General features: G+C 34.5%; 4 protein-coding genes across 4 annotated transcripts in view; all 4 read left to right on the top strand.

The window, feature by feature from the left end:
* Positions 1 to 20,788, top strand: part of LOC101889035 (centaurin-gamma-1A) — a 575,535-nt gene that overhangs the window by 295,285 nt on the left and 259,462 nt on the right. The window lies entirely within an intron of this gene.
* LOC101896308 (uncharacterized) lies at positions 25 to 5,505 on the top strand. Its single transcript, XM_005189940.4, has 3 exons — positions 25 to 212; positions 4,636 to 4,801; positions 4,870 to 5,505. Exons 1-3 carry the CDS (start codon positions 110 to 112, stop codon positions 5,438 to 5,440), a joined length of 840 nt encoding a protein of 279 aa, XP_005189997.2. The 5' UTR covers positions 25 to 109; the 3' UTR covers positions 5,441 to 5,505.
* Positions 6,912 to 8,754, top strand: LOC101896029 (uncharacterized). Its single transcript, XM_005189938.3, has 3 exons — positions 6,912 to 7,162; positions 7,238 to 7,391; positions 8,049 to 8,754. The coding sequence occupies exons 1-3, from the start codon at positions 6,991 to 6,993 to the stop codon at positions 8,641 to 8,643; spliced, it is 921 nt and encodes a 306-aa protein (XP_005189995.1). The 5' UTR covers positions 6,912 to 6,990; the 3' UTR covers positions 8,644 to 8,754.
* LOC101895684 (uncharacterized) lies at positions 12,420 to 13,430 on the top strand. The gene is made up of 2 exons (XM_005189936.4): positions 12,420 to 12,745; positions 12,805 to 13,430. Exons 1-2 carry the CDS (start codon positions 12,495 to 12,497, stop codon positions 13,358 to 13,360), a joined length of 807 nt encoding a protein of 268 aa, XP_005189993.2. The 5' UTR covers positions 12,420 to 12,494; the 3' UTR covers positions 13,361 to 13,430.

The following is a 20,788-nucleotide window of genomic DNA, read 5'->3' as shown; positions in this document are numbered from 1 at the left end:
ATTCTGCCGGGTATATAAACCATGAAGCGCAACCTATTTGACAGCTATCAAAATTGTAATTTTTTGGTGCGCACATCTACAAAGTAATCCTTTATTATTTTTGCAAAAAATGAAATTTTTTGTGGTGTTTGTGGCCTTGTTGGCCTGCGTTGCCGCCTACGAAGTGGAACTCTTGACCGAAGAACAATGGGATAACTTCATGAACGACCAAAGTAAGTACGACAAACACACTCACCTTTTAGATTTGTGATCGAAGATATTGTCAAAATTTGTTTTCCATTTTAATTATTAAAACGTCAAACACCATGTGTGGCGATACTTGAAAATCCTAGTGGGGTAATAAATTGTTTGATTGAGGGCCTTTTGTTGTTGCAATTGGCGATAACAATTTTGAGATTTACATAAAAAATATGTTGTGGGAACTAATTTGAAAGATTTTGGAGTGTTGATTTTTTTTTTTGAATATTAAATGGAGAAGAGGAAACAAAATGGGTCTTAGATATTCGAACGAATTCCTTGCTGAATATTTCGCTTTATGAATAAAAGCTAGGTGCTCTCTTAAGAATTTTTATATTATTTTTAGTAGCGATTTGTCAAGATTAATGGATCCTCAAAAAATATTCTTTAAAAGTCTACGTTTACAGGTCTGATAGTTTTTGAAGAAATATTTCTTAAAAATCCAAGACTAGTGGTCCAAGATCCACTTTTATAGGTCTGTTAGTCCTTGAAGGAATATTCTTTTAAAATTTACGTTTAAAGGTCTGAAAGTCCTTGGAAAAATATTATTTAAAAATCCTCGTTTATAGGTCCGATAGTCCTTGAAGAAATATTTGTAAAAAATCCACGTTAAGTGGTCCTGATAGTCCTTGAAAAAATATTCCTTACAAATCTACATTTATAGACCTGGTTGTCTTAAAAAATATCCTTTAAGAAAAGACCCGTTTACAGGTCTGATAGTTTTTGGAGAAATAAACTTTAAAAATTCACGATTATTATTCAGAGAGTCCTTATAGAAAGAATCTTTAAACATCCCAGTTTATCGGTCTGATTGTCTTTTTAAAAATATTCTGATAGTCCTTAAAAAATTATACTTTAAAAATCTACATTTATAGATCTGATAGTCCTTGAAGAAATATTCTGATAGTCCTCTCTCTTAAGAATTTTTAATATTATTATTCTTCGAAATTATTGCCGATTTGTCAGATGGCAGGTTGGCAACTTTTTTGTCCAAAAACATTAATCTCTAACTAAACCGAAATAATCGCTCTAAATGTCATTCTCTTAAAGAGTCTTTAGAAAAAATAGCAAAATTCAAGAAAAAAAAATTAAAACAATTTTACGATTGATTTCCAAACAATATTGTTTGTTTTTAATTTTTGCCTTGTAAATTCCAAGTTCATTTGTTGTTGGATATTTCATAATTTCCTCATTCGAGTTGAGCTATTAATGACCTAAGGAAATGGCATTGAAAAGTATACGACGTTTTTTGTTCGTTTTTTTATTGGTATAGATCAATAGCTCCAAATATCCTTTCTAGAATAAGCTCTGAATAACCAAAAAAAAATTCTATAAAAATCCTTCAAAAAGTTTTTTTACAAACCTTTTTTTTTTTGAACATATCCTTCAAAAATTAATCACTAACAATCGGAATTATTGTCCCTAAATAACCTTCAAAATGTCTTTGGGAACAAATGTCTGTTCGGTTAAAATATAAAACAATTGCTAAATATTCACTTTTTTTGTTCTGAGTACCAATTCAAAATTTTCTCAGCAAATCCTCGAAAATATAATTTTAAATTGTATTATTTTTCATTTATCTATTTTTATTACTTTTTTTGAAATTACCTCTTTAAAAAATATTTACAATTTTTTCAACAATACCCTATGTCCCCAAAAAAATTTGCCTCTGAGGACAAAAAGTCGTAACTCATAAAAATATTATTTATTTTTAAAAATATTATTTATTTGTAAAAATATTATTTATTTTTGAATTAAATATTCTTGAAAAATTCAGTGCTGAGAAAGGATATAATGGCTAAAATTGGCTTTCAAAAAGTATTTGAAGAACTATAATAGCTTTGTTAATGCATGAAAGAAATCTAAAATTTAGATTTTAGTTTAGATTGTCCATTTAAATTTCGGTAATCCTTCAGGTATAATTCAAAATATTAAAAAAATAAATAAAACACTTAGAACAAAAATGTAAAACAGCCTCAGAGATATTAATTTCTCTATGCCTAAAATAAGCCTTAAGAAGACTTTGAAAACAAATTTATTGGTCTTCTCTCATATAAAGAATTGCTACAAAATTTACGGGTTTATTTTTGAGTATCCTTTCAAAATTTTCACTTCAAGTCCTAAATAACAGTAATATTTAATGACTTGGTTTAAAACTACTTTCTATAAAATCTTGTTAACATGTCAAATACTTCATAGGACCAAAAAAAAACATCTCAGTGACTACTTCCTAAAACATGGTAATTTTTTCAAATAAATGTGTCTCAAACATCCTCAAAAAATAATATTTGAGAGCCCTTTGCAAGAAATATCTAGTTTTGTTGGAGTCTTAAAACAAAAAATTATAAAAAATCTAAGTTCAAGCTATTTTTAAATACTTTCGAGAAGAAATTGATATTTGCAAAACGGATTTCTCAAAAAAAAAAAAAAGGTTTTCAAAAATTAATGTCTGAATGTCTTAAACAAATTTTTTAGATAAATTCTTTTAGTTGTGCTGCCATCCACAAGAATCCTAAAATTCATGATTTTTAGTCCTGAGTATCCGTTTTAAATTTCATTAAAAGTCCTCAGATAGTCCCCTTTAAAATATCAGAAAACGGTTTTCAATGAGTTTTTTTCTGATTTATAAGAAATGGAGATTGCTGGAAGTGGTTTTTATGGTGTAAATCCTAAATCCGAAAATATATGGTCCCTTAAAGTTTATTTATATTGAGAAGCTAACACCAGTTCGCTGATTTTTTGGCTACACAGATAGTGTAGTAGTTTAAGAGAGCACAATTTACCACGTGCGCTCTTTTGATTAATGAAGAATCATTGGAAAAACATTGATACCCTTTTTCACCAATGCTTAATCCAGAAGAGAGAGAGAGAGGGTCTCGATATAAAAATAAAATTACATTTCCTTAACATTAGATTATTTCCGCTTATGTGGTTCAGATCTGTAGGTGGGATTGTCCAAGAAATCTCGGGTATTTCGCATGTGAATCTGTTATTACTGAAAACGATTTTGGTTTTCAGTTCCTTAAAGAAAAGTCATTGTTTTTATTGGACATCTTATAATACCCTCAGCCATATGGCTACAGAGGGTATATATCATTTGATACGCCGAAACTTGAGTCATCGAAATAACGGTTTTAAACAAGGCTTCTCTTTGCACCAAATCCTTTTCAGGACATTTGGAGTCGATGTCCGTCCGTCCGTCTCTCAGGCTGGCTGGTGCGCACGATAACTCTCGAAAGGAGTATCAGATTTGGTCCAAATATCGTAATATTATTATCAAACTTAGATCAAGTTCAGAGAAGGGACAATATCGGTAAACTCCTTCTTGTACCTCCCCCAGAAAAAGTCAACATTTTCAAAGAATATAATTAACTGCACAGAAAGAGAAAGGATAATCGGGTTTTGCTCCAACTTTGCATATCCCATTATTTGCATCAGCACTAGGTCAGGTGCGAAAATGGACAATGTCGATCAACTCCATCTAGTACCTCCCCCACAAAAGGTAAAAGTTTGGGATAATTATAACTCTTATAACATGTGAAGTTAGAGTCCGATTCTTTTCAAATAACACACAGCACAATATTTTTACTAACCCAAGGCCTGTTGTGAAAATGGAATATGTCCATCCTTTCGGGTACCTCCACCACAAAGGGTCAACATTTTGAATATTCATGAAGCTCATAGAACTCGAAATTAACATCCGATTTCATTCAGACTTGGTACATCTCAATTTTTCTATCAATACAAGATCCGTTATAAATATGATATGATCTGTTATAAATATGACCATTCCTTCTGGTACCTCCTCCAAAAAGGGTTAATATTTTGAATAGCCAAAACATCCGAAATAACCATCTGACTCTCTTCAAATTACAATATTTTTATTATCCCAAGGTCTGTTGTGAAAATGGAATATGTCGGTCCACCCCTTCTGGTACCTCGCCCACAAAGGGCGTAGCGTATAAATCACGAAATTATCATCCGATTCCATTAAGACTCAATACATCTTCATATTTCCATCAACACCAGATCTGTTATAAAGATGGTAGACATCGCACCATTTCTTCTGGTACCTCGCCTACATAGGGTTCAAGATTTTGAAAAACAAAACGCTCAAATAAAGCGAAATAAGCATCTAAATCCATCCTTCAATCTTCTAAAATTTCCCACATATTTCTCTCAACCAGAAATCTGATATGAATATGTAATTTATCGAAATTTATGATTTTTATTCGTTTTCGTTTGGAGGATAATATTTTGACTCGGCCCTATTAGGCCAATTTTTAAATAAAATAAAAACATGTTCCAAGGTTCCTTGTGGATTATTTTGACAATATTCTCCGCTTCTAAAGTTAAATTCCCTTGAACCCAAACTAAAGTTAAAATATACCCATATAGCCATTGATCCCGAAACCAGAGGTTTGATCTTGAACTCTCAAGCCAAGAAGGCCGTTAGGAACTTCGTTGACCAAATGCCCTGCGGCTGGCCCGAATATGGTATTCCCCCATTGGCTCCCTATACCAATCCCGATTTGGAAGTTCATTTGGCCAAGTCTTTCGTTGAGTAAGTTGAACATAGCTCTTTTCTAAAATATAGAATTATAATAATTTTTCTTTTCCTCTCCCCCTTAGTGCCATCGTTCAAGCCATCAAATTCCGTTTTGACGGTTTGGAAGATATGGAAATCAAGAAATTGAAGGTCTCCTACACCTTCAACAAGAAGGTCAAATTCCACTTCAACTTCAAGCAATTGAAGGCCACCGCCTCTGTCCTGAACACCGATACCTTTGTCGATTTGATGAAAGAATTGGGCTTGTCCGTTCGCTATGAAGGTTCCGGACCCATGGAATTCTCTTTGGAAAACTTGTCCCTCCAAGGTCAATTCAAATACAAGATGCCCTTCATTTTCGGTTCCATTAAAATCTACAAATTCGAATGTGTCGTCACTTTGGGTGGTGTCCGTTCCAACATTGGTGGCATCTTGGGCAATGGCAAAATCAACGAGATGATCAACGATGAAATCGACTACTTGATCCCCGCTTTGATTAACGGCAACCAAAAGAAGATCAGCGATACCATTGAACAAGTGATTGTGCCACGTGTCAATGCCATGATGAAGGGCAAGAAAATCTGGAGCATGTTGGGTATGTTGGGCAGCAGCAACAAGAAGTGTGTTCCCACCCCAGCCCCATTCTTGGAATAAATTGTTATGGAACGAAATATTTAAAATTAATAAATAAAAATGGTTGAGAAAAAATTATAGAAAAACTTTTGCTAAATTTTGAGGGGTTGGGGTTTGTTGTTGAACGGAAGCAGACTATTCCGCATCAAAAAAAAAAGTCTGCTATCGAACGGACTTTTTCCGCATATTCGTTTAGAAAATTCTGTTTTAGAAAAGTCTTTTGTTACGAACGGACTTTTTCCGATTATAAGAAAAAGTTCGTTCCGAAAGGACTTTTTCCATTTGTAAAAAGTTCGTTCCGAACGAACGAACGGACTTTTTCCGATTATTAGAAAAAGTTCCTTTCGAATGGACTTTTTTCCGTAAAGAAAAAGTCTGTTCATTTACGAACGGTCTTGTTACAAAGGGACTTTTTCCGTTTAGAAAAAGTCTTGTTACGAACGGACGTTTTCCGTTTAGAAAAAGTCTTGTTACGAACAAACTTTTTCCCTTTAGAAAAGTCGTGTTACGAACGGACTTATTCCGTTTAAAAAAATCCTGTTACGAACGGACTTTTTTCCGTTTAGAAAAAGTCTTGTTACGAACGAACTTTTTCCGTTTAGAAAAAGTATTGTTACGAACGGACTTTTTCCGTTTAGAAAAAGTATTGTTACGAACGAACTTTTTCGCTTAAAAAAAGTTCAGTTTCGAACGGACTTTTTTTCGTTTGGAAAAAAAGTCTTGTTACGAACGTACTTTTTTGTTTAGAAAAAGTCTTGCTACGAACGGGCTTCTTCCGTTTTGAAAAAGTATGAACGGTCTTTTAAGTCCTGTTACGAACGGACTTTTTCTCGTATAGAAAGGGTCTGTTACGAACAGATTTTTTCCGTTTAGGTAACATCATGTTACGAACGGACTTTTTCGGTTTAGAAAAAGTCTTGTTACGAACGAACTTTTTCCGTTTAGAAAAAGTCTTGTTACGAACGAACTTTTTCCGTTTAGAAAAAGTTCTGTTACGAACGAACTGTTTCCGTTTAGAAAAAGTTTTGTTACGAACGGACTTCTTCCGTTTTGAAAAAGTATGAACGGTCTTTTAAGTCCTGTTACGAACGGACTTTTTCCGTTTAGAAATGTCCTGTTACGAACGTATTTTTCCGTCTGTTACGAATAGTTATATTTGAGTAAACTTCACCTGTCACTTGTAGCTCCTAATTCCGAAAATCAGACCATTGTATTCAAATGTATTCCCAAGATAAGAAACCAATTCAACGCATTTCTTTCGTCAATTTCGAATATTGCCACTGAATGGCCAATACAAAGAGATAAGCTCTCCTATATCGTTACCAACAACTTGATAATTTATTAGCAACCCTCCAATATGATTTGCGAAGTAGAAAAGAAAAAAAAATCAAAACTTTTTGCTAAAACCTTAACAGATTGAAATCTTATCGGAGATTTGACCACCTTTGACAAAAACAACAAATATTGGACTTCTATAAAAGCCAATGCCTTGGCATTGAGAAAACAGTTCTCAGGTAGCATTTCATAGGAAAAGTTACTGTTAGAAAATAAAAGAAAAGTTTCCTCTCACAATGCGTTTCTTGTTGGTTTTGGCTTTTGCCAGCGTTGCCTTTGCCGGCACCGTATTGCCCCACACCGGGCTCCGTCCCATGAGCCAGAAAATCGATGAATATGTTGCCGACTTGGTTGAAAATGATGGTGAAATTGAAATTGTGGTCGACAATGAAGATGGTACCATGGGTGGTAAGTTGAGAAGAGAGAGGTGGATTTTTTTTTTGCATTTTTTTATTATGTTTTTTGTCCTGTGGTGAATTTTAGTTGCTCCCCAATTCATTTTGTCCTGGCAAGTACGTCGCATGATCCGCAAGCTCCAAAAGCAAATGCCCTGCGGCTGGCCTCAATATGGCATCCCCCCACTGGCTCCCTTGAAGGTTCGCGAAGCTGAAATCTCCTTGAAAAAGGGTATCTTGGAGTGAGTATTAAAAACCAAGCTTTAGAGAGGCTAAGAAAAAAGAATGAGGAACAATTCTGGGTGTAAAGAGCTTTCAAAAATGTTTTGACTTAAATTTCGGGCAAAGCATTTCCGGATATATTAAAGGAAACTTTAAATTTGTTTTTTAAAAGCTCTGCAAAGATCAATATTCTTCAAAAGCTCTATGGACGAGAAAATGTTAAGACTCCATGCTTTGAAGAAAAGCTTTTTTATTTACTTAAATGTTTCGCATTCGTAAAAGCTTTTAAGTTTTTATTCATAAAAGCTTCTAAAGCTTTTATTTATACGAGCTTTTAAATATTTTCTTTCCTCCATTTCTAATTTATGACTTTGAGCTAAGTAAAGCTTAGATAAAACTTTTCGAAAGCTCTTTTATTCATTGAGCTTTTATAACGTTTGACGGAAATGAACAGAAGATTTTAATATATAAAAGCTCTGTGGAAGATTAAATTTTTGCAAAGCTCTAGCTCGGGAAACTCCATAGACAAAGCTTTGGATAAAAAAGCTTTTTAATTAACTGGATTTTTCGTTTTTCTCTAAAGCTTTTCAAACGTTTATTTTTTTATTTCTTGAATTATTTCAACCTGTTTTTAATAAATTATTTTCCTCCACTCTCCCCTCCTCCCCACCTCACAGAACCATCGACAAGGTCTTCAAATTCCGCGTTGACGGTTTGGATGATTTCAAAATCCAAAAATTCAAGCTGAACATGCTCACCTCTAAGATCACCTTCGATTTCCTCTTCAAGAACATTGTTGCCTCCGCTTCCCAATACGATACCAACACCATTTTGGATGCCATGCGTCAATTGGGCTTGTCCGTCCAGTACGAAGGTGAGGGTACCTTGAACTTTGGCTTGAAGAATTTGCGCATTGCCGGTACCATCAAATACAAAATTCCCATCTTGTGGGGTTCCATCAAAATCACCTCGATGAAGACTCAAGTCTCCTTGGGCTCTTGCACCTCGGAAATCACCGGTTTCATGGGCAATGGTGCCATCAACCGCATGATCAATCGCCAAATTGAGAACTTTGTCGAAATGGGAATTAACAATAACCAAAATGAAATCTCCGATTTGATTGAAGACAACTTGGTGCCCAAGGTCAACAAAATGTTGAAGGGTAACGATTTCTGGACTCTCATCGATATGATCTTCTCCAGCTCGGAAGGTGAAAGTGAAGATGATCCCATTGTTGTCAACTGTGTTGCTCCTGCCGATCCCTGGGCTTAAGTTTGGAAAATAATTGTTTTAGTGAATTGTGGTCGTCTTTTTCCTGATTGTTTTGGAAAAGGAATGACAATGAAATGAAATATAGAGTCCAGTATTAATGAAAACTAAAAATGTTGAAATTTTTTTTGCGGGAAATTTGGTTGAAAGTATTTTTATAATAATAATAATAATTGGTGGATATAATAACAATTTCTGGGCCAGAAGGTAGAATTGGATGTCAAAACTATCAATGGGACCTAGGTAGAATTTTCGTTCTAATTCAATTTTCGAAAAATGGTTGAATTATTCTTAAATTTTTATCAGAAGTAGGTCTTTTTACAATACCTATATCTGAACCGATTTTAACCAAATTTGACATACTTGTTTCTATCAGTTTTCTGGTAGTATATACCAAATTCCATCCCATTTGGGCTAGTATTACACATATGGTGCACCAAAAAAGGCAAATCGGACGATATCCAAATCAGAACCGATCTCGATAAAATTTAGCAAATGTATTTCCGAGCTGTATTCGATACATTTCCCCAAATATCGTTGTTACAGAGTGCATTTTACGACTGCGGAGGAAAAAAATAACAAATCGGATGAACAATATACATGGTAGCTATAGCTGTATCTGAACCGATTTCGATCAAATTTGTCATACTTATTTTCCTAAGGCCTAATTTGGTCGTATGTACTAAATTACATGCAATAAAAAGCAAATCGGACGAAGGCATATATGGGAGCTATATCTAAAATTTAACCGATTATCTCCAATTCCAACAGGGTTCGTCCTTGGGTCAAACAAATGATTTGTGCAAAATTTCATCTGGATCGGGAAATAAATGCATAAATACATCAAAAGGAACTATAGGTCTATCTCCTTTCCCTTTGCCTATTACAAACAAATGCACAAAGACATAATACACCGACCACCTTGTGGTGTAAGGTATAAAAATATTCTTCATCGAATTTCATATACGCCGCCACAGAAACGAAGTCTTGAATTCCAGTTTATACCAAAAAATTATTGCCATCAGTGTTGCCATATGGCTACTGACAAAACGTGCCTCATCGAAGCAACGGTGGTCTCTTTCGAGGAAATCCGCTTCAGGACATTTGGAGTCGATCTAGCGATGTCCGTCCGTCCGTCTGTCCGACTGGGTGGTGCGCACGATAACTCTCGAAAAAAGTATCCGATTTGATCCAAATTTGGTACAGCGTAATATTATTATCAAACTTAAATCGAGTTCGGTGATGGTCGAGTACCCCACAAATGGTTGAAATTTTCAAAAAAATATATGTATTTTCTGCACAGGAAGAGAAGCCGATTTTGCAAATCCAAATATTTACATCAGTGCTAGGTCAGGTGCGAAAATGGAGAATATCGGTCCACTCTATCAAGTACCTCTCCCACATAGGGTCAACATTTTTAATAATTATAACTCTTATAAAATGTTATGTAAGAGTCTGATTGTCTTCAAATTTTACATATCTCAATAATTTTATTAACTCATGGTCCGGGGTGAAGATGGAATATATCGGTACAATCCTTCTGGTACCTCCCCCACAAAGGGTCAATTTTTTAATTTTTTTGTTGCACAGAAAAGGAAGCAATAATCAAATTTTGCTCTAACTTTGCAAATCCTTATATTTACGTCAGCTCTAGGTCAGGTGCGAAAATGGAGAATATCGGTCCACTCTATCAAGTACCTCTCCCACATAGGGTCAACATTTTGAATAATTATGTCTGCAAATTACACATATCACAATATTTTTTTTAACCCAAGGTCTGGTGTGAAGATGGAATATCTCGGTACACTCCCTCTGGTACCTCCCCCACAAAAGGTCGAAATTTGGAATATCCATTAAGCTCATAAAACGTGAAATTAATATCCGATTCCATTTAGACTTGGCACATTTGAATATTTCTACCAACACAGGACCTGTTATAAAAACGGTAGAGATGGGACCATTTCTTCTGGTACCTCCCCCACAAAGGGTAAAAGTTTTGAATAACCAAAAATAAACATTAGGTTCTCTTTATATTGCACACATCCCATTATTTCCATTATCTTAAGATCTGTTGTGAAGATGCGACATATCGGTCCACTCCTTTTGGCGCAAAATTTTGAATCTCCATGAAGCTCAAAAAACACGAAATTAACAACCGATTCCATTCAGACTTGGCACATCTCAGTATTTCTATCAAAACAAAATCTGTTGTAAAGATGATGGAAACGGGACCATTTCTTCTAATAGTTCCTCCACATAGGGTTTAATATTTTTAAAGCAAAACGTGAAATAAGCATCATTTTGAAGATGATATATAGGGTGAGATGAAAAAACTGCAACCATCTTCAGACTTCTGTCATTTCTAAGCCACTCGTCCGGAAAAAGGCTCGTGAGCTGAACATATCGCAATATTCCATTCGGCAAATATTGAAAAATGAGCTCGGGGTAAAGCCATTGAAATTTCAAAAAGTTCAAGAGCCTACACCGCAACATAAAGAAAATAAACTCAAAAGAGCTAAAGAGTTGCTTCGTTTGGCCGAAAGTGGTGAACTGCCGAATTTGGTTTTTTCCAATGATCGTGTTTACTTGCCAAAGAGCTTAGCTGAAAATGTGCGCCTTCGGTTGGCCAGCAGAACTCAAGCGCCGGCCATGGTGATAGTGTGGGTCGCCATAACAGCCGATGGTGGCTCTCCGCTCGTATTAATCGACCGTGGCATCAGAAGAAATGCCGAATATTTTCGCGAAAATATTCTGGAGGGTGTATTAAAGCCTTGGGCACCCAGTCATTTTGGCCACAGACCTTGGACATTCCAACTGGACTCAACACGCGCCACCCAAGAATGGTTACAAAATGAGGTTCCTCGCTTCATTTCCAGCGCACAATGGCCACCAAAACCTCCTGGTACCAATCCATTGGACTATTGTGTCTGGAGTATTTTGGAAAGCAAGGTTGACACTTAAAAAAATACCAAAGTGTCAATCACCTCAAGCAAGCGCTACGCCGGAAATGGGCCAAAATACCGCAGAGCAAAATTTGGGCAGCGTGTGATGGTTTCATTGGCCGTTTGAAGGCAATAACTCGTGCCAAAGGTGGCCAATTCGAAGAAATCTAAACTTATTCTAAAATCTGATGCTATTTCCGACATTTTTTGATTTCATTCAATAAAATTTAAAAAAAAAAAAATTGTAAAAATTATAGCGTTTGACTGGGTTGCAGTTTTTTGATGGAGGGTATAAAATATGGCTGAAATGTAAAAAAAAAATACTTGAAATCGGGGTATACCCGTATGTCAGATCTATACCCAAAAGTGAACCGTCATGACTCATATTTTGTATAAATGATTCTCCATATAACCCATAGGCATATATCAAAATTCTATTTTTGTTTGTATATGGTTAAGGCTATATATTGGGCCCTAGAAAAGTTTGGCCTGAGAATGCTATCACCTCTACTTGAAGCTTCCAATGTCATTCATGTAATCATGTCACATTGTAATTCCAATTAGATTCCAACAGAATCATCCACACAAATTGCCCTTGAATGAGAATTGTTTTAATACCAATAAGAATCCAATGAAACTATCCATAAAAACTTCCAAGCAATAAGAATTATCAGAAAAGGCACTTCAAAAGTGTTGCCTACTTTAAGGCGTTCATCAATTTCCTTTAAATAGTTTGACAACCATTGCTGCAGACTTTATTAAACTAATCCTTATCTAATGGGCAAATATATTAAATCTAATCACCATAAATATAACAAAACACTTGTTCAACTTGGCTAAAATGTTTGATTTTCTTCAGAATCAGAGAACAGTTCGATTTGTCATCGTCGTCGTTCTATTACTCATAAATAAATGTTGAAATTAACGCAAGTTATAAAAATTGCCATAATTTTGGGAATTTTTCTACAAACCTCTCAATCTTATAAATTATTCGATGGAAGGCTGCAACCTGAGGGTAGGACCAAGTTCGATGATGATTTGAGAGAATTTATGGAATTTGTGAAACTACAAATGCAATGTGGCTACGAACAGGCTGGTGTGCCACCCCTGGCACCATATCAGCAGGATTTTGCTAAGTTTGATCTACAAGGTGGTGGTTGGAGGTGGGTTTAGAATGAATAAATTTAAAATGAAAATATTTTAATTTAATGTTTTGTTTTAGTTTAAAAGGCAATTTAACAAATCTGGTGATAACCGGTCTCAACGAGTTCGACATTGTTGAACTGCATTGGAATAATGTCTTGGCAAAAATCACTTTTGATTTTAAATTCCCCTCTATCTGGGCCCGTAGCGAGTCATATAAGTTAAACGCCGTCACAAGTATGTTTGGTCCAGCTACTGGGTTCCATGGTGATGGTGTCTTTAGTTTGGAACTGATAAATCTTCGAGCCCGTGGCAGTTTCAAATTGCGTCCCAATTTATCTGGTGGCCTCATGGTCAAGGGCTTCAATGCAAAACTTGAGCTGGAATCTTCGAAATCAAAGACTACTGGGATTATGGGCGGTAAATTGATTTACAACAAACTTTTCAATTCATGGATTGAGGAGTTCATTAATTTGACCTTTGAGGAGGACAACTCGGAGGCTGTAAGTGCTTTTGTTGAAAATTTGGTGGTGCCACCTTTGGATGCTGCATTGAAAAATATTTCTTTGGTGGAATTGATTGCCCTGATTACGGGTTTGGCCCAGGATGTTGTACCCACGGATCCTATTTGTTGAGTTGGTAAATTTATATGTTTTATTTTTGGTTTGTGTAGATCAATAAAGAAGTATAAAAAATGGATTTCAATTTTTAATAATTTTGTTCTTTAGTAGAGGCGACTTACATTCGTATCAGGTCAGGCTCGAGAATGGAGAAAATCGACCCACTTCTTCCTGGTACCTCTGTGTGAGTCAAAATTTTGAATGATTATAAACCAAATGACATGCGAAACAAGTCAGTGATTCTCTTCAAACCTGCATATTTAAATATTTTTCCCAACCAGAGTTCTGGTGTGAATATGGAATTTATCTACCGACTCTCTTTGGTACCTCCCACACAAGGGGACACAATTTTGTATGACATTATTCCGCAAAACTCCACTTTTACTTAAAGAAATCTCCCTAAAAAATCCACTATTATTGGTTTGTTGGTCCTTGAAGAAATATTCTTGACAAATCCACGAGCTGTGTTGTGGTCTCTTTTTCCTTGAAAAAATATTATCTAAAAATCCACGTTTAGTGGTGTTTAGGACCTTCGAAAAATATTCTTTAAAAATCCATAATTATAGATCGGTTGGTCCTTGAAAAAATAATTCTAAGAATCCTAGAAAAATACTCTTTGAAATCCTCGAAATATTCTTTTAAAAACTTTTGATAAAAAGTCTCTAAATATCAGTTGGTCCTCGAAGAAATATTTTTTAAAAATTCGTGTTTTTTTGGAATTTTCGTCTGCCGGTCCTTGAAGAAATATTTTTTTACAAGTCTGCGACTAGAGGTCTGCCGATTCTTGAAGACATATCCTTTGAAAATCCACGATGATCCTTGAAGAGATGTTCTTTAAAAATCTACGATTAGTTTGGTCCCTGAGAAAATAATTCTTTAAAACTCCACGATTCGCTGTTTGCTGATCTTTGAAAATTAACACTGAGAGTCCTAGAAAAATCCTCGATTAGTGGAATGCTTGTCCCTTGGAATGCTGTTGATCCTTGAAAAATATTCTTTAAAAAATCCACGTTTATAGGTCCGCTGGCACTTAAAAGATATTCCATTAGTGGTCTATTGTTGAAGTGTTGAAAGTCCATGATTATTGGTCCTTGAAGAAATATATCCACGATTGGTGGTCTTTTGGTACCTGAAAAAATATTCTTTTTGAAAATCCACGTTCTTGGATAAACAGGTCCTTGCAAAAATATTCTTTTTGAAAATCCACGTTCTTGGATAAACAGGTCCTTGCAAAAATATTCTTTTTGAAAATCCACGTTCTTGGATAAACAGGTCCTTGCAAAAATATTCTTTTTGAAAATCCACGTTCTTGGATAAACAGGTCCTTGCAAAAATATTCTTTTTGAAAATCCACGTTCTTGGATAAACAGGTCCTTGCAAAAATATTCTTTTTGAAAATCCACGTTCTTGGATAAACAGGCCCTTGCAAAAATATTCTTTTTGAAAATCCACGTTCTTGGATAAACAGGTCCTTGCAAAAATATTCTTTTTGAAAATCCACGTTCTTGGATAAACAGGTCCTTGCAAAAATATTCTTTAAAAATCCACGTTCTTAGATCTACAGGTCCTTGCAAAAATATTCTTTAAAAATCCACGTTCTTAGATCTACAGGTCCTTGCAAAAATATTCTTTAAAAATCCACGTTCTTAGATCTGCAGGTCCTTGCAAAAATATTCTTTAAAAATCCATGTTCTTTGATCTACAAGTCTTTGCAAAAATATTCTTTAAAAATCCACGTTCTACAGGTCCTTGAAAAAATAATCATTAAAAGCCCACGTTTAAAGATCTTTTGGTCCTTGGGCATATATTCTTTAAAAATCCAAGTTTATAGGTCCGTTTGTCCTTGGACAAATATTCTTTAAAAATCCACATTGAAAGGACTTTTGGTATTTGGACAAATATTCCACATTGAAAGGTCTTTTGGTATTTGGACAAATATTCTTTAAAAATCCACATTTATAGGTCCGTTTGTCCTTGGACAAATATTCTTTAAAAATCCACGTTTATAGGTCCGTTTGTCCTTGGACAAATATTCTTTAAAAATCCACATTGAAAAGTCCTTTGGTATTTGGACAAATATTCTTTAAAAATCCACATTGAAAGGTCTTTTGGTCCTTGGAAAAATATTCTTTAAAAATCCACGTTTAAAGGTCTTTTGGTCCTTGGAAAAATATCCTTAAAAATCCACGTTTAAAGGCCTTTTGGTCCTTGGAAAAATATTCTTTAAAAATCCACGTGTAAAGGTCTTTTGGTCAAAGGTCTTTTGGTCCTTGAAAAATTGTCTTAAAAATCCACGTTTAGAGGTCTTCTTGTCCTTGAAGAAATATTCCTTAAAAATCCACGTTTGAAGGTATTTTTGTCCTTGAAAAAATTGTCTTAAAATCCACGTTTAGAGGTCTTCTTGTCCTTGAAGAAATATTCTTTAAAAATCCACGTTTAGAGGTCTTCTTGTCCTTGAAGAAATATTCCTTAAAAATCCACGTTTGAAGGTATTTTTGTCCTTGAAAAAATTGTCTTAAAATCCACGTTTAGAGGTCTTCTTGTCCTTGAAGAAATATTCTTTAAAAATCCACGTTTAGAGTTCTTCTGGTCCTTGGAAAAATATTCTTTAAAAACCCACGTTTATAGGTCTTTTGGTCCTTGGAAAAATATTCTTTAAAAATCCACATTAAAAGGTCTTTTGGTCCTTGGAAAAATATTCTTTAAAAATCCACGTTTAAAGGTCTTTTGGTCCTTTGAAAAATATTCTTTAAAAATCCACGTTTAAAGGTCTTTTGGTCCTTTGAAAAATATTCTTTAAAAATCCAAAATTTTTTTTAAAAATTCACGTTTATAGGACTTTTTTGTCCTTATCTTTGTCCTGATTCATTTTCTTAAATGTTAATTTATTTTACATGTTTTTTAATATTTTAATAATAACATTTTCCATTTCTTTTCTCTTTCAGGTATGTATTTCCGATTTTATAAAAAAAAAAATCTACTCCTCTCTCCTGTAAGTACAAAAAAATTTATCACATTCCCCGCTCCCATAATTTCGCATTCGATTGACTTTGGCCAACCAAATCTATCAAAATATTTTTATACCAATTGATGATGAGTCGAAAAAAAAAAGGAAAAAGAAAAACAATCACAACAAAATCCCTGATCCTAGCGGTTACCATTACCGTTTACAAAATCTCTGCTTCCTGGCTCAAGCCCAGACCATTCATCTCACCCAGTGGTCTGGACGAAAAAAAAACGAAATACATCATAAATCATAATTAAAAAGATTTAATCGGCTTAATGCAGACTGTGAGCGATGGAATACGGATTTTTTTGATTTTCTATTTTTTTCCTCTAACATTGTGTTGTCTACCCATTCTGTATGGCTGGCTGGGTGATTTTGTGGACGACACAAAAAATCTTGGCTTAGAAAACTGCACATGCTGACACACGCACCCAAGACAACACAATTATTGGGTGAGAGCATCAAAGGCGGACGGACTGACAGGCAGCAGGACATCTTAATTTTAACACTCTTGAATGTTAAAGACAAACAACAGGAGTATGAAACAGGACCAGAATCCACACAAAGAACAAAAACAAACATTGACACTTACTAGTCATTCTTAATATCGGCTTTTTGGTTTAGAGTTAATAATTCTAGATATGGTCCTAAACACACACACACGCACATGCCTACACACACATAAATTGCAATTCATAATCAAAGCCGCACACACACACACACATTGAGGATTTTAGTCGTTCAATCACAATCAATAGAGGCACGTCTCTGCCGGCAGGATACTTCTGTTGTGATGCCATTGTCCTTTATGTTAAACTCCAACACGAGCCCTTTTTATGCACAGCAGGACATCTCCGGGTGGTCTGCAGTCATCATCATCATCCATCCAAATTGTCTACCCAACAAGAGCCTGGACTAAGGACGACTGACACTGGTGGTGGTGGTGGTGCTGTGACAGATTTGTGTGACAGTCTGCTATGATTATGTCCACATTTGACACTCGCAATGCTCTGAATGTCCTGTCGCTTTGGCAAAACAATTGTTGGTGTTTTCCAATGTCCATGGCCCTATAACCAGCCACAAGGAATCTTTTCAAATATTAGATGCTGTTGTTGTTTTGTGTCCTGCATTGTCTGCCACGGAATCGCAGGATTCAAAAAAAATGTTTTACTGCACCAGAAAGATTTGAAACCCTAATACCCTCTCAGCTCAAACCTTTTGTGCAATATTTTTTTTGCTTTTCTTCTTTTCTGAGACATCTGTTACTGGCTTCTACTGCAAGGCCTGGCTGGACATTAGTTAGTTACACACATTGTTTGGCAAATTTCTTCTACTCCGGATTTTTGTCACCTATTGCGAGCCAATCAGTCCAGTCCAGGTTAATCCTTTACTGTCTGAAAAGGACGAGAGAGGGAGAGAGGATGACAATTTTTATTTTGTTGCTGCATTTTTTTTTTTTTTTTGAAGCATTTGATAATGAAGTGTTAATGTGTGATTTTCAAAAGGCTTGTATGCAAGGGTCTCATATATTGACCACATGTGGTAGTGAAGTGAAGGGATATCCTGGGTACCTCTGTCAGAGTAGCTAATGAAAAAATAATGATAATTCTTAGAAAGTGAAAGGCCTTGAAAAAGAAAGGGCTATAAGAAACCTTATTGTCCTCAAGAAAGCTGAGAGTCCTTGGAAGATATTTTTTAAAAATCATTGAAAAAATATTATTTAAAAAAACCTCGATCCATTTGAATTTTAAAAAAAAATTCTTTAAAAGAGCCTCGATCCTTTTGGTCCTTGAAAAAATATTCCTTAAAAAAGCCTCGATCCTTTTGGTCCTTGAAAAAATATTCTTTAAAAAATCCTCGATCCTTTCGGTCCTTGAAAAAATATTCTTTAAAAAATCCTCGATCCTTTTGGTCTTTGAAAAAATATTCTTTAAGAAATCCACGTCTATTGGTCCTTGAAAAAATATTCTTTAAGAAATCCACGTCCATTGGTCCTTGAAGAAATATTCTTTAAGAAATCCACGTCTATTGGTCCTTGAAAAAATATTCTTTCTATTGGTCTATTGGTCCTTGAAAAAATATTCTTTCTATTGGTCTATTGGTCCTTGAAAAAATATTCTTTCTATTGGTCTATTGGTCCTTGAAAAAATATTCTTTCTATTGGTCCTTGAAAAAATATTCTTTAAGAAATCCACGTCTATTGGTCCTTGAAGAAATATTCTTTAAGAAATCCACGTCTATTGGTCCTTGAAAAAATATTCTTTAAGAAATCCACGTCTATTGGTCCTTGAAGAAATATTCTTTAAGAAATCCACGTCTATTGGTCCTTGAAAAAATATTCTTTAAGAAATCCACGTCTATTGGTCCTTGAAGAAATATTCTTTAAGAAATCCACGTCTATTGGTCCTTGAAAAAATATTCTTTAAAAATCCACGTCTATTGGTCCTTGAAAAAATATTCTTTAAACAATCCTCTATCTTTTTGGTCCTTGAAAAAATATTCTTTAAAAATCCACGTCTATTGATCCTTGAAAAAATATTCTTTAAAAATCCACGTCTATGATCCTTGAAAAAATATTCTTCAAAAATCCACGTTTAGTGGTCCTTAAAAAAATATTCTTTAAACAATCCTCTATTCTTTTGGTCCTTAAAAAAATATTCTTACAAAATCCACGTCTGGTGGCCCTTGAAAAAACATTCTTTAAAAATCCACGTCGGTTGGTGCTTAAAAAATTATTCTTTAAAAAATCCTCGATCCTTTTGGTCTTGAAAAAAATATTTTTTAAAAAGTCCTCGATCATTTTGGTCCTTGAAAAAATATTCTTTAAAAAATCCTCGATCCTTTTTGTCCTTAAAAAACTATTCTTTAAAAAATCCTCGATCCTTTTGGTCCTTACAAAATTATTCTTTAAAAAATCCTCGATCCTTTTGGCCCCTGAAAAATTTTAGTGGTCACGTTTAGTGGTCCTTGAAAAAATATCCTTTAAAAATCCACGTCTGTTGGTCCTTGAAAAAATATTCTTTAAAAAATCTTCGATCTGTTTGTCCTTGAAAAAATATTCTTTAAAAATCCACGTCTCTTGGTCCTTGAAGAAATATTCTTTAAAAATCCACGTCTGTTGGTCCTTGAAAAAATATTCTTTAAAAAATCCACGTATTTTGGTCCTTGAAAAAAATATTCTTTACGAATCCCTGATTTTTTTAGTATTTATTATTAAATGTTGCTCCTTAATTTAAAAATGAAAACATTTTCAAACTGAAACTAGGGCAGCCTCGTCCTAACATCTTCATTCACATCATTCCTCTACTCTCATGTGAATTAGACCACTTTCACCTTTAGTTGGCCCAATATCCCAACACCATGTAAGGCAACATCTTTAGAAATTGTTTTGTAAATATTTATATGACATCATTCAATGACTTTTTTGTTTTCGTCCTTTTTTTATCTTTACAAAAAAATGCTAATTACTCCATCCTACATCTAGACAATTTTGTAAGAAACATTTTTTTATTAACAGACAACTTACAAGAAGTAAAGAAAAGGGTGTTAAAATTGAGGTTAAGTCAAGCGGGTCATATCCAACTGAATGGCAGAAGAAGGACTCAGTTTGATGTGATATTACAGCACTAGTGACAGAATGTGGGGTGGTTTGTGTGATTCCAACCCAAACCGACTCCTATACAAAATGCAAATGTAACGTTAAATGCAAAGGCGGACCAAGAGAGTATTCGAAAACTATTTATGAAGACATTCATGATGTCATAAATTTCATTGGAAAAGAATTAAATTCTAAGGATATTTTTATGGACTATTTTGAATACAGGACCACATACAATCATTATTTGTGGGTCATAGGAAAGGAATATTCATAATTTTGCATTGAAGTATACATGAATATGAAATTAATAATACAAAGAAATCAATGGCATTGCTCACAACCACATAAGATGTCCTGGCAGCCAAGAATCCAAAATCTTTGTTTGAATTTTATTTTAAAACAAAATTGCATTTATTTTTCCCAGAGGTGCTGAGAAAGTCGTAAAAATTTATGAAAACCGCCATTAATGTCTCATAAAAATTCGTTACAATACAAACAATATAATGTCCTTGAAGCCGATACCCAATGTGGTAGCCAAATTATTAAAAGAAAAAATCTCATAAAATTTGCCGCAATTTGAATAGAGGACTCAGTTTCCACACAATAGCCATAGATAACTGTACACTTTCCCATGGTCTGCAATCTTTTGCTACGACCCGCAGAATTTCATAATAAAGTACTTGTCGTAGCCGTTTTTGGCACTTCATAAAATTCACAATGTCAACAAAGGAACTGAAAATCGCCGCAGGACATCATCAGAAACCAAAGAATAAGAACTCTCACATCAACTACCATATTTTCTCTGTCGATTTCATAATTTCTCCCATAACAATTTTAG

This window comes from Musca domestica, unplaced genomic scaffold, assembly GCF_030504385.1.
Source record: "Musca domestica strain aabys unplaced genomic scaffold, Musca_domestica.polishedcontigs.V.1.1 7, whole genome shotgun sequence".
NCBI classification, from domain to species: domain Eukaryota; kingdom Metazoa; phylum Arthropoda; class Insecta; order Diptera; family Muscidae; genus Musca; species Musca domestica.
Note: the sequence above shows the minus strand (reverse complement) of the source record. Positions and strands in the feature narration are given on the sequence as shown.